Source organism: Lampris incognitus, chromosome 7 (genome assembly GCF_029633865.1).
Source record: "Lampris incognitus isolate fLamInc1 chromosome 7, fLamInc1.hap2, whole genome shotgun sequence".
Lineage (NCBI taxonomy): Eukaryota > Metazoa > Chordata > Actinopteri > Lampriformes > Lampridae > Lampris > Lampris incognitus.
In genome coordinates, this window is record NC_079217.1 from 12,412,632 (window position 1) to 12,437,134 (window position 24,503).

At 47.3% G+C, this 24,503-nt stretch overlaps 2 protein-coding genes across 2 annotated transcripts; one reads left to right on the plus strand and one right to left on the minus strand.

Moving 5' to 3' along the window:
- The first annotated feature begins 3,225 nt into the window (after positions 1-3,225).
- Positions 3,226-8,238, plus strand: stoml3a (stomatin (EPB72)-like 3a). The gene is made up of 7 exons (XM_056283195.1): positions 3,226-3,624; positions 4,253-4,359; positions 4,480-4,552; positions 6,018-6,100; positions 6,293-6,496; positions 6,619-6,753; positions 6,905-8,238. The coding sequence occupies exons 1-7, from the start codon at positions 3,546-3,548 to the stop codon at positions 7,094-7,096; spliced, it is 873 nt and encodes a 290-aa protein (XP_056139170.1). The 5' UTR covers positions 3,226-3,545; the 3' UTR covers positions 7,097-8,238.
- A 2,097-nt stretch (positions 8,239-10,335) lies between these two features.
- mtus2b (microtubule associated tumor suppressor candidate 2b) lies at positions 10,336-17,674 on the minus strand. Its single transcript, XM_056284061.1, has 9 exons — positions 17,618-17,674; positions 15,380-15,446; positions 14,141-14,355; positions 13,909-14,014; positions 13,727-13,800; positions 13,510-13,608; positions 13,260-13,379; positions 12,054-12,151; positions 10,336-10,824 (listed from the first exon to the last, which is right to left on the minus strand). The coding sequence occupies exons 1-9, from the start codon at positions 17,672-17,674 to the stop codon at positions 10,617-10,619; spliced, it is 1,044 nt and encodes a 347-aa protein (XP_056140036.1). The 3' UTR covers positions 10,336-10,616.
- Between the last annotated feature and the right edge of the window lie 6,829 nt (positions 17,675-24,503).

Sequence of the window (24,503 nt, forward strand, 5' to 3'; positions counted from 1 at the left end):
TAGAAAATCTTTTTTCAATATGAAGTATACTTTTGGAGATCCCAGATATTTTTTTTTTATTTGCCCCCCCCCCCTTTTCTCCCCAATTGTATCCGGCCGATTACTCCACTGTTCCTAGCCGTCCTGGTCGTTGCGCCGTTGCGCTGCAGACTACCACACGCCTCCACCGATACATGTGGGGTCGCCAGCCGTTTGTTTTCATCTGACAGTAGGGATGCCAACAGGGGCGTGGCCACGTGGGGGCCAGGGGGGCCACGGCCCCCATTGGTCAGATCACGGCCCCCCCGCTGGCCCCCCTTCCCCTGTCCCAAGTGGCTAGAAAACCCCCCCAAAAAAACAAAAACGCCTGCACAGAAACAGTCAAATGGAAGCTGAAATACATGCATTATTATTATTAGCCTATTATTATTAAGTCTTGTCCTTTGCCAGTAAAGTTATGAGCCCAATGGGCTCATATTTGTGTAAATCCAAGTGTAAAAGCAAGAGTGTGTAAGTGCAGCATGGCAAGTCCAAGTGATGTAGTTGATTTATTTGTGTGTGTTCAGGATAATGAACTTTTGGCTTCATTGCGTGCATTTTCCCTTCAAGCTGTTGAAATACTAAATGAAATTTCTGTCTTTACACTTCACAACACTTAAACCATACCCCTTGCATTAACACCCGTGCATGGGGCATGTAGATTAGATGAATGATACCATTCCATACCCTTTGGCTATACACAATCCATGGCATTGTTAAAAGGGCTATCATAAACTTCGAAAGTAGTTTTAAAATATTAGTTTTGACAAGTGCCACCCTAATTAAATGGCTGGACCCCAGCTGCCCCCCCCCAGTAAAAAAAATCCTGGCTACGCCCCTGGAACTCGACTTCGTTCCGGGAGATTTTCTTTTTTGTTCCGTTTTTTGTTTTTTTTGGGGGGGGGAGTCTAGTGTGTTCGGACCAGAATTGTCACGACAACCTATAAATAGCCTTACCACGGTACAACAGAACAAATCTAATCGCAAAAATGTGCACCCCCACTCTTCCCCATTACACAGCTATGTGCAACGCCAACCCACGGGTCTCTCTCTCACACACACACACACACACACACACACACACACACACACACACACACACACACACACACACACACACACACACACACACACACACACACACACGGCCTATGGTCCCTCTCGTTATAACTATGGCGGCACAGCGTGCATTCAGCAGTAATGTCATCAACTTTTCCTACCCGGTTTTTGAAACCCTCTTCCTCGCACCACTTGTCTTGAAAATGGCCAAGATATTTCTTTTCCGTGGTTCTGCCATGTCGACCGCGGTTCGGCTTAACGTTAACGGCAACTGTAACGTGCTTCCTGTAGCGCTAACGTTAGCTGTAGACTAGCCACGTCGTCACTAGCGCGTGCGGCAGCGTCACCCGGCGCCCTCGCGTACACGCTTGCGCGCGATTGTTTAAATATCACAGCGCCAGTCTTCAGAATAAGAGTCCCGCTCAGTAAACCCGTTGATATTGTAACCGGTTATTTTCTTGCCCGGTGCGGGATTCGACACGAGGTGTACTGCACCACAAGGAGACATCACTAACCGCTCGGCTAAAGGGTCAGACCCGTTAACTAGGGGCTAACGTGTCTTATTGGTAGTTTACAGTCGTCATCCTCCCCGGAAGCGCGCCCTCGCGCTTTGTTCTTCCCGCGCTCCGAAGAGACTTCTGAGGATCTGCACACTTCCGGATCCCACCGCTGCCACCAATGTAACCGGTTATTTTCTTGCCCGGTGCGGGATTCGATACGAGGTGTACTGCACCACAAGGCGACGTCACTAACCGCTCGGCTAAAGGGTCACACCCGTTAGCTAGGGGCTAACGTGTCTTATTAGTAGTTTACAACATCAATTTGAACACATTTTTAAATTTCAGATGGTCAAAAAATCTCCCGGATTGGATTTGCTGTTGTCCGGGAGACCGGGGCCAATCCGGGAGGGTTGGCAACCCTGCCTGACAGTGAGGAGTTTTGCCAGGGGGATGTAGCGCGTGGGAGATCACGCCCCCCCCCCGCAGTTTCCCCTCCTTCCCGAACAGGTACCCCGACTGACCAGAGGAGGCGCTAGTGCAGCGATAAGGGCACACACACCCACATCCGGCTTCCCACCCGCAGACGCAGCCAATTGTGTCTGTAGGGACGCCCGACCAAGCCGGAGGTAACACGGGGATTCGAACCGGCGATCGGAATAGACCGCCACACTACCCGGACGCCCTGTCTCAAGTATTAATTAGTTGTCAAGTCGACAGAAGACACGGTGTGCTGAAGACTATTTCAAGCCTCGCATCGTGCGCACACCCTCCAGCAACAGGCATTTTATGTTTTGTTTGGTTTTTGTCTTCACGACAAAGCATCATATTGTAAACTACTAATAAGACACGTTAGCCCCTAGCTAACGGGTGTGACCGTTTAGCCGAGCGGTTAGTTGATGTCGCCTTGTGGTGCAGTACACCCGTATCGAATCCCGCACCGGGCAAGAAAATAACCGGTTACAATATGATCATTTCTCTAACACGGCGACGACAACTACTACACATGTGGTGAGTCACCCAATCTTGAAAGACAAAGGCCGTCGTTCCTTCAAACACAAGGCCCCCAACAACTTGACTGACAGCTGTGCAAACTGATAGAGGGGTTAGATGACACCTGAGCTCCCTGGTGATTTGTGCGCCCCTGATGACAAAGGAGACCTGCCTGCCGCCCCGCAAAGCATCATGGTAAACCCCAGCTTGCATGACAACAAACCCTCGGTGGGCCGCCCCAACTCAGTATACTAACTCTGTCTTTTCTATAACGGTACTTATTGTTGTTGTTGTTGTGTAATTATTTTAGATTGTAGAACAGCCAGCAATATGTTCCAACGGTTAGTAGTTTAAAAAAGTATGACGAAGAATTAACCCTAAGAACGCTGGGGGGAAATAACTATGAAAATGTTATCACTGCGTGCAGACGTCAGACGGTGCGAGATAGCAAAAACACTCCCGACGAGGCCGGGCAGAGCGTGACGTCATCCGATACCCGCCACACGCATCGTGTTTCGCCACCACGGTGTCGGGGATACCGGCGATGGTTTATTCATAAGCTCCGCTCCTCACGTGGCCGAGTCCTCGGACGCGGGGGGTGGGGGGGTGGGGGGTGTTCTCACGGAGAAACACGGCATCTTAAACCTTAAGATTTCCCCACACCAGAACAAGGTCTAATGTCAGTCTGTGATCCCTCCTCACTTGTGCCCCACCCACACCCACACCCACACCCACACCCACACACACACACACACACACTGTGACTCCCACAGTCATGTGAGCGGACCCCTCGGTGCAGTCGGAGGAGCATGGACGACTGCAGGCCAAGCGGGAAGGGGGTATAGACCAAGCGGGAAGGGGGTATAGGCCAAGCGGGAAGGGGGTATAGGCCACACCCGAGCGGGAAACGGGGCAAATCAGATTAGACGAGCCCGTTCCTGCCTTCGCTTCAGCGTATGTATCCGCAGCTTCCGGCTCATGATCTCCACAGCGTCCAGCACAACTGAGATGGTCACCCAGGGCAAGATCCAGATCAGCAGCCTGGAGAACATGGAAGGTAGCCTATCTAAATACTCCTAACATCCACCTCGTCTTTTTTTTCTTCTTCCTTTAAATTCAAATAAGTACTCCGCAGAAAACTTTGATATTTGTAAAACAACGCCACGTTAACTTTTAGTAAATGATGTTGTATTTTCATTTGACCCATTAAGTGAAGGACTGTTGTTGTTTTGTTTCACTTTCTGGTTTTGCACAAGCGCAAGTTGGGCATGGCAGGGGTTAAAAAAAACCCAGAACAAAATGTTCTCAGGGGGTTTATAAAGACGTGCAAATGATCGTCCAAAAACCCTGGAGTTACCCAACAGCAGCCCAGGAGGACTCGATACCACAACACTTCCCGTAGAGACTAGTTGCATCACTGCGTCGTTACGGATTTTCACCTGATTCACCCACACCACACCGAATGTGTTAGTCACGTAGTTGTGTTGTGTTTTACTTGGCCTGCAATGTCTAGTTGTGTGAGCAGAAGGGCTACGCTGGCGGAGTTGTGAGTCTGTGCGAGTCTTTGTGTGTGTGTGTGTGTGTGTGGGGGGGGGGGGTCGCACAGGAAGAGAGCCGGCGTACATTAGAGGAACAATGGAAAATATGCAATCATCCTGTTAAAGCCAAGTACTTTTCTTTTACAGATAGTAAGAGCTCTGGGAGGCTAGGATGCGGTGCCTGGCTGCTGTTCATCATATCCATGATCTTCGTCGTTGCAACCTTCCCCCTGGCAATATTCATGTGTGTTAAGGTAAAGTGTGGGCAAAGGGATTTCAGAAGCAGCAATGCAACTTCTCATCTGGCTCAGTGATGCAAAACCAATGTCGTCCCGTCACTGATCGCCCGATGTTTGTTTTTTTTGGATCTCCAGATAGTCAAGGAATATGAGCGAGCTGTCATTTTCAGACTCGGTCGGATCACAGACAAGAAACCGAAGGGACCAGGTAAGAGTCAAGTCAAGTCAGTTTTACTTGTATAGCCCAATATCACATATTGCAAATTTGCCTCAGGGGGCTTTACAGCAACACAACATCCTGTCCTTAGACCCTCACATCAGATAAGGAACAACTCCCTTAAAAAAAAAAAAAAAAAAAAAAAAAAAAGCCCTTCAACAGGGAGAAAAAATAGGAAGAAACCTCAGGGAGAGCAACAGAGGAGGGATCTCTCTCCCAAGACGGACAACGTGCGATGGATGTTGTGTTTACACAATTTACAGAATACAACACTGAAAGAGGATAACAGAATTATAATGGAATTATAAAATTTATGAAGAATGATGAGGAGGATGCCAAGCAGCGTCCAGATGCCACCGGAACAGCCCAGGACCTGAGCCACGCCACCAGCATCACCATGGAAAAACGATATATATAAAAAGAAAATGTGATGAGGAGGATGCCAAGCGGCGTCCAGGTGGCAACCACCGTCACCACGGAGACCTGGGAGGAGGACCAACTGCATGTGCACACAAGGGAGACTCACGTGACACCATTCACAGAAAAAGAGAAGGGAAAGGACATCATTCGGAGAGAGAGAGAGAGAAAAGACATGTGAGAGAAGAGAACAGTTTGCAATAGTCATTAGTCATAATCAGTTAAGTCATCAATTAGTCATAATCTATACACTATAATCTGGTTGGCAGAACAGTGGTCGGTGAATTCACCGAGACAGAAGACCGACCCGCCATGCAGTACAGGTGGTGAAGCACTCGGCTTAAAGGCAACTAATTGTAAGCTAAGGCAAAAAGATGAGTTTGAAGTCTGGATTTAAAGGACTTGACAGACTCTGATGGTCTGATGGCAGCAGGCAGGTTATTCCACGAGAACGGAAGGGAAGAGCTCTGCTCGCTCTACTAAACCATCAAGCGGTGCCTTAGTCAATCTCCTGCACCATTTTAAAACCATACATGAGCGGTACCAAAATACGGTTCAGCGGAATTCCCCAGTATTCCTCAGCCGCCAGGGAAGAGGAAAAGAGGAAGGCCGAAGAGGAGGTTTATGGGTGTAGTGAGGGAGGACATGCTGGTGTGACAGAGGAAGATGCAGAAGACAGGAAGAAATGGAAACAGATGATCCGCTGTGGCGACCCCTAATGGCAGCAGCCGAAAGTAGCAGTAGTAGCAGTAGTAGTAGTAGTAGTAGTAGCAGTAGTAGTAGGAATTCCCCAGTATAATGTTTTCAACCACTCCTTTGCTGGACTGGCTTGAGTCTCATGAAATCCAGAGAGTGTGCTGTGGGGTTCTTTACTAATCAAAAGGGCTTTAAAAGCCCCTTGGGTCCTCTGTCTCAGTCTTATAGGGAACTAACAAACCTATTAGCCGGTTTAATTGGGTTTTAAAGGGCTGGTTCTGAAATGGGATTAGTTCTGAATGGATGCAATTGTCCTTTGAACGCATGGTCTTCTCTTTTTCAGGACTTTTTTTTGTCCTGCCTTGCACCGACACGTTTGTGAAAGTGGATTTGAGAACTGTTACCTTTGACATCCCTCCACAAGAGGTAGAGTTTCCCCTAATTTACTTTTCATTTCCCAGATATGAGTGTCATTACTACAGGTATCCCAATGGTTAAAATCACAGTTGTGTAAATATGATGTAACGCAGCCTGTTTCAGCATTTTCTTTGGTAGTTATTTCAGCTTTACATAGATGATGACAACTAACATAGATGTTTTGGTTTTTTACTTCGGCAGATCCTAACCAAGGACTCGGTGACAGTGTCTGTGGATGGTGTGGTGTACTTCCGAATATTTTGCCCGATCTCGGCTGTGGCCAATGTCTCCAACGCCCACTTATCTACGCAGCTACTAGCACAGACCACCCTGAGGAATGTGCTCGGGACGAAGAACCTGGCAGAGCTGCTGTCTGACAGAGAGGGCATCTCACATAATATGCAGGTAGGCACAAAGCCGTGTGTACTGCGGTGGAACAGTTACAGAGATTACAGTGAGCTTTTAAGCAAAATTAGTAGTATGACTTCAGCGGGAATTTTTTTTTGGCATTTCAAATGTACCTGCAGGAGGCCTTGGACAATTCCACCGATACATGGGGTATTAAAGTGGAGCGCGTGGAAATCAAGGATGTTAAACTGCCCAGTCAGCTGCAGAGGGCCATGGCGGCAGAAGCAGAGGCCAGCCGGGAGGCCAAGGCGAAGGTAAGGCGGGGCAACAAAGGATTGAACAGTGGACCAAATAAATCTGAACTGATTGCTTCAATTTAGAGCCGCGTATGGGGCTGGGACAGCATATTTAGCATTTCTGCCTGAATGCCAAAACACGTGTTGGTTGCATCTGTCCGCACTTTAGGTTATTGCTGCAGAGGGAGAAATGAACGCCTCCAGGGCACTGAAAGAAGCCTCCCTGGTGATTGCCGAGTCACCATCTGCTCTCCAGCTGCGCTACCTGCAGACCCTCAACACCATTTCTGCGGAGAAGAACTCCACCATCGTTTTCCCGGTCCCTATAGATCTAATCCAGCAGTTTATCAACAGGAAGTGATGTCATGACTATGTTCCCTGTGTTCTTGCGACTGAATCCAGTCAGATTTGTATCGTGTTGTTTAGGGTTCAGCGACGTCCCTTGCATTTTAACCGAATTTCCCTTTGCGTTATGAGCTCAGTCCTTACACAGATATATATTTGGATTTTTAATAACACTCTTTGCTATTTTCCCGTCCATAGTAATCGCATCAAATAGCAATAATTTAATACAACAACGACATTTATCCAAATCATATATTGCTTCTCTACACACTTTAAAATGTGATTTAATATTTAGATCCAAAGTGCAACATATACAGTACAGATGTTAGTGTCTCGTCACTGACGGCATGTTCTAACTACCTAAGCTACAATTGCAGTTCTGTAAAAAAAAGAAAAATCTAGAAAAAAAAACACACACCTCAAATGCAAGACGATCTTAAAAAGACATGCGTTCATTTCAACGTATCGGGAGGAAAACGGTGTGCTGAAATACTGAAATACAATCTTTACAACGTAAGTCCTGTAAACAACCGACAATGGTACCGACAGCCGCGTGACAACTCGGTCCGCTCAGACACCGACTGACTGTAAACAACGTCCCCTACTCTAGCGTGGGACAAACATTCAGGCCATGAGAATGACGTCATGTGTCCACAGGACACACAGGCAACCAGTGCAGTTGGGAGTACCTGATATCGAGAAATATCATTTCCAATACTTTTTCGTCAAACAGCGCGACTTAGCGGTGTTTAAGCTAGCTCGGTTGTCCCGGCGGCAGTCTGGAGACCGCCGACGTCACATGAGGGGCCCCGGGGAACCAACGCAACGGAGAAGGTGGTGGGGGGGGGCGTTTCTAATAATATTCATCATTTAGCAGCAAATAAATGCATTTCTCTAAGCACATTTTTTTTTCAATTTTGTATTTTTCTAAGCAATTTTTTTTTTTTTTACCCACTGGTAGTAAATGCTCTTTTGAATACTTTAAAATCTACTGTACATCCCAATCATACTCCCACGTTGGGAAGTGAGTACGGTTTGCAAATGACACAACCGAGCGGAGAGCTTACTTAACTGTATGTATGCACATAGGAAAGGAAAAGTGTAACGACTGAGAAATTAAAAAGACGAAACAGAAAAAAAAAAAGTTATGGCAGTTGCTTTCCTTTGACGAGTCATAAGTCTCCTTGAGACCTGAGAAGTTTCCCCCGGACCGGGGAAATGAGGTAACAGCTTTCACGATTGATTCTCCTCCATATTCGACGTTTTTCATATCGCCTAAGGAATTCCTATGGAGGATGAAAGGCCGGAAGCCACTATGGTGTTCCCCCCCCCCCCCCACATTATGCTTAGGAGGTGAAGCCCACACCCCGCTTGTGATACACATACAACTCAGATAATAAGCAATGCAAAAGACAGCAACAAGTCCAGCCAGTTGTACAAGACATGATAAGGTACACTTAAAAAAAAAGAAAAAAAAAGGTTTCTATAATATGAACAGAGAAAATACGTAGTCACCACGTTTCCGGTCATACTGTACCGGTACTGTACAACAACATCAACGACAATCTTAAAGGACGTTCCCCCAAAGATCATTCCGAGATTTTCCATGGAATGTCTGTTGGATATGCAACCTGTGAAATCCCCATCTTCTGGGTTAATACGATGTGACTAATGCACTCAGATGGTATTAAGAGGTGCAGGTTAAGGCCAGCACCGCTAACGGGTAGGTTTGCTGAGTCAACACGATCGGCTCCAGGCATGACAACTGCTGTGCATAGTGAATGGTATCATTTGATGACGTTCCCCTGGGAGGGTCTCCCCCGTCCCGGTTGCTGCTCCACCTCCTCTGCCGATCCGGGGAGGGCTGCAGACTACCACACGGCTCCTCCGATACATGTGGAGTCGCCAGCCCCTTCTTTTCACCTGACAGTGAGGAGTTTTGCCAGGGGGATGTGGCGCGTCACGCTATTCCCCCCAGTTCCCCCCCCGGAACAGGCGCCCTGACCGACCAGAGGAGGCGCTAGAGCCGTGACCAGGACACATATACCCACATCCGGCTTCCCACCCGCAGACACGTCCAATTGTGTCTGTAGACACGCCCGACCAAGCCAGAGGCAACACGGGGATTCGAACCGGAGACCCCCGTGTTGGTAGGTAACGGAATAGACCGCTACACTACCAGACGCGCCCCCCTTGGAGGTTTTAAAAAGATTCCAGGCTTTGTTTTTTAGTAATGGCATGTAACTAGCCTGCACTGTGAACACGGTCACATTAACCTGAAGCAGATAGTGAATGAGGGGCGCCAACCACCGAGGAAAAGGTGGGTTTGTATGCGGGCTATGGTGAACTGTATTATTCACCGGTTTAATTCCTTAAATGGCTTTACTTTGACTTTGTTTTGGATGAAAGGAGAGGCAACAAATGTAAATGAAGTTACATTACCCTTTGGCCCAACAGTGTGCCTCCTCTGCTCCATACCCACATGCTGCAGTTTGTCCACAAAACACACCTCTCACTATCATCATAACTGGAAGACAGTTCATGCTTTGCAGAAAGCAAAAAAAAAGAAAAGGATAAGATACTTGTGCAGTAGTTACGAAATGCTATGAATAATATTCATATAATTAATTACATGACATTGGCAGTTCATTGGAGCTCTGAGCTGTTGTGTAGTTTTAACCATACACAGCAGGACAGTTTACACTGCAGTTTGGAAGGAAAGTAAAGGATGGGGAGCAGCGGGCATCATATGAATTCGGTGGCCAGGAAGTCGTCTGTCCAATACTAATAGGTATGCCATTACAAGATGGCAAAGGTGCCCCCAGTGGAGGATCTAAAAACATTACTTAAAAAGTAAGTTACTCTAGGTAGATGTGTTATTTTAGGTTGTTGAGTATTGCCTGTGCCTTCAGAGACATTGCTGGTGGGAGGAGAATGGATGGCAAAGGCGCTTTTTGTGTTTGTCCATTGACGCACATTTGATGCTTCCTGTATCTCATACATCCATCATCCTGAGGCCTGGACGAGAAGGTGGAGATGCGGATGGAGGCAAAAACATGGCGGCGAAAACATGGAAATGAGGCACCATGACTGCGATTCTTGCACCCGATGAAGTCCAGTGTGAAGTTCATCTGCGGCGGGGCGGCGGCTCAGTCTGTCGGCTTGCTCGGGGGGGGGGGGGGGGGGGGGGGCACTGGTGTTGAATAGCGCAAGAATGCAGAATAGACAGAATCCCCATCAAATTAAAAAAACGTGGTTCAATAATACAATACTTTAGGTCAGAGAAAAAATCCCTAAGATTAGATTTTGGAAGTGGCCAAAATGAGTGACTGGCACTTCCCATATATCAAAGGTGAGTAAACTGGTTGGCATCGATCCATCTACATCGTTTTACAGAGAGGGACATTCAATGTGGGGGTACAGAAAAGCTGCTCTTCCAAAGATTTTTGTTTTTTTTTAAAGCCTTGACTGTCAACATTTGTCGGACACAACAAGGAGCTGGACAAAAGACGAGTGTCAAGAGTTCTCAGGGTCTCTCATTGATGGTAGGAGCGCGGGCGTGCAGGGGAACCCGGTCCGGGGGAGGCGTGGTGAACGGGAGAAGAGTTGGGTGTCATGCGGGGGCTCAGCTCGCCTGTCTGAAGACGCCACAGCAGCTCCTCATTGGTGCGACTCAGGCGTTTCTTCTCATTGCTCTCCTTCTCCACGTTCACTTGCAAGTTGGCGTTCTCCTCAGACAGTTGTCTGCAGAGAAAGAGGGGTCGGGAGAGACAATTAGAATCTAATTACACACAGCAATTTGTATAATTATATTTAGCTATTCAGCAGTTCAATGCTAAAATACAATGTTCTTAGTACTGTAGGGTATTTAAGGATAGGATATTGTAATCCAGAAACTAAAAGATTATGCACACTTGGAAACACCGAGGTCATCACTGAGTTGTAAAATAACTGAAAAGAAGATTCCACGAATAAAAAGGTGAATTTCAATGGAACAAGTTCAACCTTCTTTAATGAGACTTACCTTTTTCTTCAAAATCTTATCTTATATCCATTATTCAATAAATTGATCGGTAACACTTTAGTATGGGGAACATAAAAAAACTTAATTACTAGTGAATTAGTAATGATCAAGATGTCACTTTAGTATGGGGAACATATTCTAAGTAACAAAAACTTAATTTACAGTAATTTAACACTATTAACACTTGTAGTTTTGTGTTTTGTTATGTAAGAACAGACCATATTCATTAAGTGTTAGTAAGGGAGAATAACTCTTCCTGTGGTACTACCACCTTATAAAGTCCATACTAAGCAAAGCATATTGAGATGGTACTACTAATAAGCAATACTTCTGAGGTTACAGAGGGAAAACTCATAGTTAATGGCTTACTGGTTGTATAATAAGGCCATGCAGAATAAGGCATTAATGAGTATGTAATAATGACCAATTAAGAGACAATATGTTGCTAATTTGCATGCTAATAAGCACCTAATTAATGGTGACTATGTTCCCCATACTTAAGTGTTATCAATTGATCAAACTTTTTTTTTTTGATTGTCACTCGAGCAAGTGACCATTTCCCTTATTTCGCGTATCTCGGGGTGAAACAGCGGCTTTTCGTGTCATATCAGCTATTTCCGTCCACTTTTCACTGATTCGCATTGTGCCAAAGTTTGGCGCAAGCGAGCCCATGACCGCTCTCGCCGTTTAATTGATAGAAGGCATGCGTTTGTAAAATGGAGCGCTCCAAAATTCAGCAGTGATGCTGATCTTCGGACATTTTTGCAGTGCAAGTGCAAGCTTGTGTAATTTGCAGAAAGTGTACTATTGCAGTATTGGTAGGTGGTGGATCGGGAGCAGGTGTCAGAATTCAGAAAATAGCATAGGGCATTTCTGGCCATAACAGATTCTAGTTTTACATGATTTGAGCAGTAAAACCTGTGCCAGCGGACCTTTAACACAAACTGACCTTGATACGGCGAGGTTTTTGTCTATCCTGGCCTTCAGGTCTTCATTCTGCTGCTGTAATATCTGGACTCGCTCCTCCAGGTACACGTTCTTTTCGGCCTGCTCAAATACACATGGGAAAGAGTGGACAACATTAAATTCTTTGTATGAGCTGCTGGCCCAGAAGAGGTGAAAAAAGAGAACTGAAGAAGGTAAATCCCAGAGAGGTGAATCAGTTCATCTGGACACAACGTTTAGTGGGAGAACTGATGAACAAGGCTGGATTACGGACCGGGCATGCCGGGTGAGTGCCCCGGGGCCCCGGACCACGAGGGGCCCCAAAAGCTCAGGGGTACTGTGTTCACATATAGTAGGGATCCCCAATCATACCCGACAAGGGATGGTTTGTTCCAACCCTGCGTCGCGATGCAGGGCCCAAGCTAGTCTCTACTGATGCAGGGCCCCAAGCTACAAAGTCTCTACTGATGTAGGGCCCCAAGCTACAAAGTCTTTACTGATGCAGGGCCCCAAGCTACAAAGTCTCTACTGATGCAGGGCCCCAAGCGCCGACTACCATGTTTGGTATTTGCATTAGTTTTACATTTAACGATGTTTAGTATTGTTTGCGTAGCCTATCTGATGGGGCGGGGGGGGGCTAGATGTGTGTGCCCCGGGGCCCCCAGGTGGATTAATCCGGCCATGCTGATGAACGTCCAGAAGAACTGATTCACCTTTCTGTGATTCCCTTACCTGGATTATCGAGCATGCACAAAGACACCAAAGAAGGTAAAGAATGAATATCAAAATAGTATATCCGGTACAAAGTGTGTACAGATGATGGCACAAAACAAATACTTTGGTATCGTGTGCAAGAAATAAGTGAAGTTTAATGATAACGTAAGGCTCGCAGAAAACAATTCTTATGTGGCACTTCTTCAACGAATGGTAAAGAAGACAAAAAGTCAGGGTACTGCTTCAACATTACTTCATCATTAAACTTCACTTATGTATCGCAAAGCAGCTTCCTTTTCCATTTTGCTGTAGTTTTTGCCTTGGAGATCCTTTTTTTTTTGCATCCCCACACCTTTCGGACACAATCTTTTTTTTTTTCTTAATTTAACGAATTTTCAAAATATTTTCATATTCTTATACCATTTCTGACTGTATTTTTGACTTTGAATTGTGAATTTATTGAGCATTTTTACCAAAGCGGCAATTTGGAGCCTACCATTTTCTCCAGTTCCGAGATTTTGACCTCCTGTTGGTGGATTTGCTGATTCTTCATTTCCAGCACCTCTTTCAGGCTTTTCAGATCCTCTTCAATGTGCTGATACGGGGCCAGGGCATCCTGTCACCATTAGACACCATACAATGAGAAAACCAATACTCTCTGAGGCAGTTACAAACAACGCTGGCACAACCGAGTTCAAGTTTTATCTAACCACTCTTTTTGTCTGTATACAGTTGTCATGCCATACCACTATCTGCTCATCAGTGCTCCTGCGTAGGGCTTCTTCAAAACGCTTGGCACGGTCTCTCAGGCTACGATTTTGAAACGTCAGCGTGTCCACCTGATCCTGGTTAGCAAGCAGACATGAACTTGTGAGTTACCTGCAGAGTACGTGATTGAAAATGTGTCATAGCCTCTGCGAATACAGGGGCCGCCACGGCGGGTGGGGGGGGGGGGGTGTTCACCTGCAGTGACAGTCTGATCTTCTCAAACTCCTCTTCCAGAGATTTCCTCTGCTGTTCATGGGCCATCTTAAGATCTGGCACAACAGAGGACACACGTTACTTCATATCTATTTTAAGCCAGTGTGGCATACGGTAACTGTACAGTATAGTGGTGCATATGTAAAAATCACTGTCATGCTTACTTTTCACAGTCCGGGCATGCTCCTCTTGCAGAGTGGACAACGTGTCATTGTGAGCCATCTCAATTTCCATCAAGGAAGCCTCATGGTTCTCACTCATGACCTCAATCTGGGCAAGGTTGGTCCAATTATAATTGCAAAAAAATTGTACTGATAACAGAGGTTCAGTTGGCTCATGCACACATAGAACCAAAAATATACACACTCTCACACACACACACACACACACACACACCTGATCCTGTTGCTTAGTGTGTAGCTCCTCTAGCTCGGCCTGTTGCTCGACATACAAGTGTTTGGTCTCCTTTGTGTGCTGGGCCCTCAGCTGCTCCTCCAGGGCCCCCAGCTCACCCTGTTGCTGCGTCCGCAAATCCCGCAGCTCGCTCTCAAAACGGCGTTCAAGCTCCTCCTTGTCCTGCTGCAAATGCTCCCAGCGTGCAACACTGAAAGCTAGACCACATGGAGGGAGTGCGATTTGCATCACAAGATACAATGAACGGATATCACATGCCGAACGCAGGGGGAAATCACCTCGCATCGGCAAAATACGCTGGAATAGGTGATTAAAAGCCGCTACGTGGAATTTTCCACTGATTGTTTTTCGGTCTCGGTTTAATTTTGATGCCTATAAAATGATTCCAAATGTTTGCCTGCGGGTCGAATCCCCCCCCCCCAAAAAAATCAGGCAAAACTGATAACAGCACCCAGACGGAATACACGGCCACAATTAGAGACGCATTATGTCATCGCTGTATATCTGGCAAACACCTGTTTCTCCGAAACTCCCCTACATCTCTCGCTCTTCCATTCAGAAAACAAATTCACAAGCTTTCCGAAGCTGAATGTAGATCACTGCAACAAGAGGCAACGCTTAGGAGAAATGAAGCCATTCTTCTGCGACCCGCTACTGCTTTCATCCACCATTTTTTGGAAATGGAAGCGCAAACTGACAAACAGTTAGAAGTTGTTGAATACTTTGAAGAAAAGTCAAGTCCATTTATTTGTATAGCCCAATATCACAAATTACCAAGGACACACACAGCTCTCTGGAACAGATGCTGTGGTTACCGACTGCATGCCACTGTGTGATATAACTGTAGTATATGTACTAGGTGTGGATACCAGCCAAATGCTACACCATCTTATTACTAACTACAAGAACTTCAGCTTGGAGGGTGGAGGACCTTCAAGTGAAATCCAGTGGTGGTGTGTTTGGTTGGTACGAAAGCCCACCTACACACAGCTCTTGGTGGCACCTCGGGGACCTGGGCTGTAGGGAACATAATGGCGTTGTGCCGTGATCTCTGATTATAGCTAGCCTGCCCTCAGCAGTGAGCGGACTCTGAGGAAAGGCTTGTTCCTCTTGTCTCCGATGGCAATACACCGCGAAATCTCCTGGTATGCCTGCTGAGAGTGACTCGCTGCCCTCCTTTCTCCCTGTGGTGCAATAGCTGTTGTGCTGCGTCCCACTTACCCACTTCATCCCTGATTCTGGCGAGCTCCAGGGACAGTTCCCTCTCCTTCACAATGGCACTCTCGCTCTAAATGGGATACACAAACACAAGTACTGCATGTCACTGCAAAACACTTGCTACTGTGCAGGCTGTAAATGCTGCTATGGAGAACTGGATGTATTTGTTTTGCGATCAGACAAGGCCAGTGAAGACCATCCATCCATTATCTGAACCGCTTATCCTGCTCTCAGGGTCGCTGGAACCTATACCAACAGTCATTGGGCGGTAGGCAGGGAGACACCCTGGACAGGCCGCCAGGCCATCACAGGGCTGACAAACAAACACACACACCCATTAATACCTAGGGACAATTTAGTACGGCCGATTCACCTGACCTACATGTCTTTGGACTGTGGGAAGAAACTGAAGCCCCCGGAGGAAACCCACACAGACACAGGGAGAACATGCAAACTCCACACAGAGGATGACCCAGGATGACCCACCAAGGTTGGACTACCCCGGGGCTCAAACCCAGGACCGTCTTGCTGTGAGGCGACCGTGCTAACCACTGCGCCACCGTGCCCCAGTGAAGACCACAGTTGTAAAAACCCAGAGTTCGGCTTCTCACTTCCTGGTGTACTTCTCTGCTAACTCTTCTCTGAGGCGTTAGCAGGAGAGGGGCTGGGGCCACGGCTCAGTGACAGACATGACAATTAAGGCTTGCACGAAATTCCCTGAGGATTCCTCCTAATGTGGGAACCTCAAAGCACATCCTTGTCAAACAGGCAGAAAGAAACCAGCCTGTTGAAACGACAACCGGTCACAATCATAGAGGCGGACTAGCAGTAAGTGGGCCTGAATTCCCTACTTCTATGAAATCATGCAAGGACACATAGTGCCACAGATGCAAAGCACACTTGTTGTGTAATTTCGATGCAAACAGAACGATACGGGGTAATCGTATTAAGTGTGTAATTGGAAGTAGGCCTAGTATGGACCGCACATTTTCAAATGGCTGACTAACGTTACATTTACATACAATTCTGACTGGTCGCTAACACGAACATTGTAAAATAGACGAATTTGCACTTAAATTAGAACATCTGAGTCACATATTCAGCTAACGCAGAAACAGCAAGCTGACGCTAACCCCATGATACATTTGTTTGAGCATGTTAAAGGTGACAGAGCAGGTCTTACTTACACATCTGTCGATGGTGTTTCTGTGAAATCCTACTTCAAATTATACCGCACGGGCAATAGCAAGCGATAGAAGAGAGGCTGAGAGAGAATAGTGTTGGGGGTGCAGAAAAAAATGAGGTAGGTTCCACGAGGTGAGATTTTTAGATGAAAGATTTTACCACAACTGAGAGAGAGAGAGAGAGAGAGAGAGAGAGAGAGAGAGAGAGAGAGAGAGAGAGAGAGAGGAACTGTAAAATATGTATGAACTACTACTATATTTCTAGACAGCAGTGATGTCATCCCTCTCCAAAGGTTGGAGACATACTGTCACCAGCCATAGATTGCAATGACCTCACAAGAGGTGGAGGAGGGTCAGTGGTTTTTCTTCGACTCCTCCTCTTCCCCTAAACATCATTGAATCGGTCCAGCCCAGTCTCCAGTGATCAATGTGACACGCATTCTGATTTCCCCTCCCAACAGTCAGTCTCCATCGCTTCAACAAAATCTGTTTCCTCTGCTGAATGTGCACATGGTTCCTCCTACCTGCGAAGCTACACACGCTCAAGGACATCCGCCCCATTGAAATGAGATAAAGTCACGAAAATAAACTATTAATCACAACCAAACACAACCCCCGAATGTACACTGGCTTGCTAATTTTGACTTTTTTCCCCTCTGTGCAACTAATTTCCAGTCAATTAACCGTTTTCATTTGCACTAAAACAGATGCAGTCATAACAGGCACTGGAGTGGAGCAGAAAACCCGTAGATAGAGTTATGTAATGGAAGTGCAAACCGTAACAAAGAGTGCAAGATAGACACGAAGAAGCAAAAACAAACGAAGCCTGCTTTGACTCAGCATATTCATGCACAGCTTAACTCTCACATCGCTCAAGTGGCCATGAAAAGATGGACAGACACCCTCCCCACACATTCAGCCATTACCCCAGCACTGAAACACACACAGAGGCACACACACACACACACACACACACACACACACGAGTGCGCGTGAAAAAAAGGTACCCTAGTATCCCATCGAGACTGCTGCCAGAACAGTATGCTGCTTTTTTTACCGTTTGGTCCAGACTGCGCAGCGGGTGGAGAAAGAGCCTACCGCAGCAATGGCCCATACTAGGCTGGCAGACGGCATCCCTGAGCTTGCCTGCCGGGGTAGCAAGCAGTGACAGCAAGTGCCAGAGAGAGACTGAGAGAGATGTGCGAGGGGGTGGGGGTGGAGGATAGCGAAAGATGGAGAGAGGAAAGCCAGGAAAAAGGACAGCGGGGGGAGGAGAGACAAGAGGACCCAAGCCTCACCTCTTTTTTTTTCCCTTCCCTGGTGCGTCCGGCGTGATCGCGGCTTGAACAAAGACTGCCAGACTCAGCCCAGCTTCGCCCTTCCCTCCCCCCCCCGCCCTCCTTCCCCTTCCCCCCTCCCCCGGATCTCCCTCAACCCATGCACTCACTGTCACAGACATGCACACCACAGCATCCAACGCACAGACACACACATGCGAGCTTTTTCTTCCCCCCTTTCTGTCTCTGAAAACAGGGAGGAGAGCAGAGAGATGGGGGAGGACATGATCAATAACATGCCAATTAAATGTCCCGGTATACTGCTCCAGGGGGAACTGCACACGTCTCAACACACACAGTACACACTAGCACCCATTTGACTGACGCTAACCCCATGATGAATTTGTCTGGGCGTGCTAAAGGTGACAGAGCAGGTCTTACACATCTGCCGACGGTGTTTCTGTGAACTCCTACGTCAAACTACACCGCATCTTAGATGGCCCATCATGGCTGGCGGGCCATCTAATCTTAACACAAAGCACGTTACGCAGAACGTGTAACTGAACGTTTTTACATCAGTTATTATTACTAACAACGGATGAAGTCTGTGAGAAAATAAACAAGGTCACAAAGCCCATCTAAACACAGGTATATAATCTGCAATTCGGTAAGGACCTTCACTTTTTCACATCTTCACTAACACCATTCTTGCACAATATTGCCGACCTGTCTGAAAACACAACTCTGATGTCCAACAGACGTAGCTTAGCTAGAGCAACAACGCAACCAATCTATATTTCACACACAGCATTGATTTATTTTTGGAGTTTTTCCTGTTTTTCTCCCCAGTTGTATCCGGCCAATTACCCCACTCTTCCGAGCCGTCCCGGTTGCTGCTCCACCCCCCTCTGCCGATCCGGGGAGGGCTGCAGACTACCACATGCCTCCTCCGACACACGTGGAGTCGCCGGCCGCTTCTTTTCACCTGACAGTGAGGAGTTTTCCCAGGGGGACGTAGCGCGTGGAAGGATCACGCTATTCCCCCCAGGTCCCCCTCCCCCCCGAACAGGCGCCCCCACCAACCAGAAGAGGCGCTAGAGTAGCGAGCAAGACACATACCCACATCCGGCTTCCCACCCGCAGACACGGCCAATTGTGTCTGTAGGGATGCCCGACCAAGCCGGAGGTAACACGGAGATTTGAAGTGGGATTCAAACCGGAGATCCCCGTGTTGGTAGACAACGGAATAGACCGCTACACTATCCGGATGAGGTTTGCCTTCAGACACTTTTTTAAGGATCAACTGGCCCGCTGGGATAGGCTCCAGCATCCCCGCGACCCTGCGAGCAGGATAAGCGGTTTGGATACTGGATGGACGGATGGATGGATGGATGGCTCCAGTGAGGAAACCATGTCTTTGCTATTTACATCACATGCTTCCCTGCATTTCCCTCCTCTTTTAGCCACCGTGCTATCGCTCCGTGCCCTTTGTTACGGAGAAGCAAACCTAGGTCAGCCGCTGAGGACAGAGACACTGCACACTGCAACACCTGGGAGCGATTCAATGTTTTCTTTGTGGGCCAAAAGCGAATAATTCTTTGCAGATCATTTCTCTTCTTCTGTCCGGCAGCTCCTACTCAATATCACAGAGTAAAAAATGTGCTGGCAGGAACAAACGTTTATAAATTGACTACTTTTATGATGTATTGAGGAAGAAAAAAAAGAAAAAAGAAAGAGCGAGGCCATTGTCACAAGTGTCCTTAAATGGACGCCATCTTCCTCTTCAATTCTATTTGCATCTTCTTCCGTTATTTCTAGCACGGTGTCGTGGATGTGAGTCAGTGATGGATGTGAGGTATGACCGGAGCTTCACGGATCGGTGGTGTTGGATTACACACAAGACCAGGAGGTGCTCGGATGAGAAAGATATGGAGCAGAAATAACATTATGAGCCCTGCACAGTTATGAGGCACAACAACACCGTAACAGCTGAAGCACACTTGAATTTTACTGCCACAAACACTTGAAAAATATCCTCAGAATATATGAGAAGGGACTATTCCCCAGGAAAAAACATGGTAATTATTCGGATTTTAATAATTTCTATTGTCCGAATTGCCCAATTTAAGGACTGCTTTTCAAAGATGAGCCAACCTTTTGTGTCGATACAGAATTGGTCTTTATCCTAAGCAGATACAGCTCCAGTCTGTGCATAATATAGTCCTCTATCTGCCCAAGCCTCAACGCCCGATGGTCGGCCAGACTTGAAGCATCGCCCTGCAGCCTGTTCTAATCACATTTATCATCTGCTACGGAAGAAAAGACCCCTTGGGTGGGGCTGGCAAATGGCTGAGCATTTACTAAAGCAGAACCCATACCAATACACTTAAAACACACACACACACACAAACACCCCATCTCCAACCTCAGATGTATGTACGCAATATCAGTTTTAACAGTTCAGTTCAGATGATCAAACTCAGTCCTTTTCATGGCACAGTTGGGAATGCCACAAAACCAGAGGCATAAGGATGACTCATACAAAATGAATAGCAATGTCAAAACTAGTAAAAATACTGCAGTAAAATGACACATTTTGGAATGTGAGTTAATGTAAATCAAATGTGGAGGCATTTATGCAATATTCTGATGCAACAGCTAGGCTGGCAGCCACACCAACATATACCCTGGCTCTGCCGAATGACAGAAGCTAAGCAGGTATGGGCTTGGCTATTACTTGGATGGAAGACCCGGGAAAACTGAGTTGCTGCTGGAAGTGGTGTTGGTGGGCCAGCAGGGGGCAGTCTTCCCTCTAGTCGTAATTATAAAATCCCGATGCCCCAGTGCAGCGACGGGGACACTGTGCTGTAGGAGACGTGTTAAACCGAGGTCCAGTAGTCATTAAAGATCCCAAGGCACTTATCGCGAAGAGTAGGGCAGGGGGGCCCAACTCCAGGCCTCGAAGGCTGCAGTGTCCGCGGGTATTTGTTCCAACCATGCACTACACCACCTGATTAAACTAATTAGCTCACCTATTGGACCAAGGAGGGAAAGGAATTTGTTAAATCAGGTGGTATAGTGCATAGCTGCAACAAATGCCTGCAGACACTGCGGCCCTTGAGGCCTGGAGTTGGGCACCCCTGGAGTAGGGGGTCCCCTGGTGTTCTGACAAAATTCACAACCTGGCTCTCTCCATCTGGCCGCCTAATCATCCCCCCATGTAATAGACTCGATAATACCTCCCTCTCCACCTCAAGCTGATGTGTGGTGAGCATTCTGGTGCAAAAATGGCTGCCGTGCATCACCCAGGTGGGTGCTACACATCGGTGGTGGTTGAGGTGACTGTCCTCCCTTCAATGTAAAGCACTTTGGGTGTAATTATTATTATTATTATTATCACATTTCAGATGGCATCCCGTTAGTGAGTGGACATGCAGAACTTAAAAAGCCCACACTCAAAACGACACATCAGACGCCGTCTTTAGCACATCCACACATGCGTGCGAAGCCCTCGTGCGCCTCATCTTATTTTGTGCCTCTGTGTTACTGATAAGGCCTTGTTTTCCCGGCTGTCGACATCACAGGCGAATCCCTCTCATTCTGTTCTTCGCACAACGCATTCAGAAGCGTAGGAAATTTCATCTGTCTCATGTTGAGGCAGCCCGCTGGCTTAATGAACAAAGAAAGGCTGACAACAAAATCAGGCGTTCATTCATTCCCGCTAGGAAGGACTACAACCTCCCGTAAAGGTAAGTCTTCTTTCCTGTCTCCAGTCATAGGAGTCCTGTGCTGCTCATCAGTCTGCGATGACCTAGTTTGGCCCCATTGGTGTGAGAGACTCAGATAGTGCTCTGGTTGGTGCCGGTCAAATCTGGTTGGACAGATCCTGCCCTTACCCCTCTGACTCCCCTGTGCTGCAGATTTGACCCCTAAGCAACACTAGAAACGTTTGCATTTCAACAAGAATAGGCTATGACAAAGAATTTGATCGCGCTCTCTTCAAGGCCTGCTGGACTCCTGAAATTTGGTTCTTCACTAAGACACCCGCAGCCGGTTAGCATTGTTTTGCCAGAGCATTTTGGTGGTAGAATGATTCATTGATGTTGGTTTTATTCATTCATTAATCTTCAGACGCTTCTCCGAGGTCGTGGTGGCAGCAAGCTAAGTAGGGCACTCCAGACGTCCCTCTCCCCAGCAACACCCTCCAGCTCCTCCTGGGGGATCCCAAGGTGTTCCCAGGCCAGATTGGACATGTAGTCCCTCCAGCGAGTTCTGGGTCTACCCCCGGGGTCTCCTCCCAGTTGGCCGTGCCCGGTAAACCTCCAAAGGAAGGCGCCGAGGAGGCATCCTAATCAGATGCCCAAACCACCTCAACTGGCTCCTTTCGATGTGAAGGAGCAGCGGCTCCACTCCGAGCTCCCTCCGGATGTCCGAGCTCCTCCGCCTATCCCTAAGGCTGAGCCCAGACACCCTACCGAGGAAACTCATTTCAGCCGCTCGTATCCGCGATCTCACCCTTTCATCACCCAAAGCTCCTGACCATAGGTGAGGGTTTTATTAATAGAAAAAGAAGATAGAAGAAGAGACTTTTATTGCCACTGTACAGTGAAATTCATTCTCTGTATTTAAACCAACCTCTACGCACACACTAGGAGCAGTGAGCCGCCACTGTGCAGTGCCCGGGGACCAACTCCAGTTCTTCGTCACTGCCTCGGTTAGGGGTGTAGACAGGAGTATAAACCCCAACATGCACGTCTTTCATGGTGGGAGAAAACTGGAGCACCAGGAGGAAACCCACGCAGAAATGGGGAGAACACGCAAACGCCACACAGGAAGGATCTGGGACTCGAACGCTAACCACTGGGCCACCGTGCTGCACTGATTTGATGACATTTATTGATAAGCGCTGTACAGGAGCTGCAAACGGAGGTAAACACGTCGCTGGCTCTAACCGGGCCTGACCATGTCGGTAGTTGCAAATCAAAAGCATATTGCTGTTTTATGGTACCACGCCCTTTCCCCCTGTCTTTATAATAACAACCGCAAGTTGATAATGTCGAAATTTTTTGCCATGGTGTTTTGACTAGAAGACATCTCTATTGCTCACTTCCCCAAAACACCAATATGTTACTCACGAGTTCAGTTTCCATATAAAGAACTGGTCACTTGATGCTATTTTTGGAGGAGCATAGTCATTTGACATCACAGCTACCAAAATAGCTCTCGATTTCTTAAATGGTTTCTCTTTTTTTGGATTTCCCTCCCTTTTCTCCCTCCAATTGTACCTGGCCAATTAACCCACTCTCCCAAGCCGTCCCGCTTGCTGCTCCACCCGCTCTGCTGATCCGGGGAGGGCTGCAGACTACCACATGCCTCCTCCGAAACATGTGGAGTCGCAAGCCACTTCTTTTCATCTTGACAATGAGGAGTTTCGCCAGGGGGCTGTAGCGTGTGGGGAGATCACGTCTATTTCCCCCAGGGAACAGGCGCTCTGACCGACCAGAGGAGGTGCTAGTGCAGCGACCAGGACACATACCCACATCCGGCTTCCCACCCACAGACACGGCCTATTGTGTCTGTAGGGACGCCTGACCAAGCCGGAGGTACCACGGGGATTCGAACCGGCGATCCCCATGTTGGTACGCAACAGAATAGACCACCACGCCACCCGGACGCCCTACAACTTCTACATTACAGAATATATTTGATTATGAATGCCACAAGCTTCCTCCCCTCTCAATGAGAGTAGGGGGGCACTCGAGAACCACACTGACCTTGGTGAAATTGGTTTCTTTTATTGATTTCTTCAGCTCTTTCTTTCTTTTCTTTCATTATCCGTGTTTGGTAATGGGTCCAACCGGACCCTACAGGGTCTAGTTAGTGAGATACTGATGGCCATAGTCTTGCTTGGGATTATAGTAAAGGACAGTATATCTACCAGAGTAGCACATAGGACAAGCTCCCCAACTACTTTATCAGAGACATGAAGCACAGAGACAGCTCCTGGAAAATTCACTACATTTCACTACTGTCAGTCAGGCGGCTTACCTTCTGGGAGAAGTACTGGGTGGTGATGGCGAAAACATCCAGGCCCAGGGAGGCTTTGGTCAGCTGGGTCTGGAGGCTCTGGAGCTGTTTGGCCTGATTCTCGCAGCGCTCCTGCAGATGCTGGACCAGCGCACGTTCCGACTCCTGGGCCCTGTCCGGGCGAGGGGCACGACGACCCCCTGTGGTCCTTCCCCGAACTAGAGGATAAGAAGGCAAAAGGGTAGTTGAAATATTGTGTATCTTGATTCATTAGAGACTTGTCTTGTTTTTGATTAAATCCGCCCGAACAGACAAACACACACAGACACACACACACACACACACAATATCATTAACATCAGCCTGTAAATGTTGCATCAGTTCAGCCAGCATTATTATACATCATATATTCATATTCAGACTGTATTTACTCAAACTATACATTTCCTCCCTCTTTACAAGATCATTTGTTCTAGCCCGGGTGAATAAATTTGTCTGGTGAATAAATTTCTACTTGGCAAACATTCTTACAACATATACAAAGACTTCAGCTTTGTCCTCTACCCTCCGCTTCCTTATGATGCGTTTATTTATGCCGCTAAATGAAACTGTATATTATAACATTTATTGCTCTGGTCT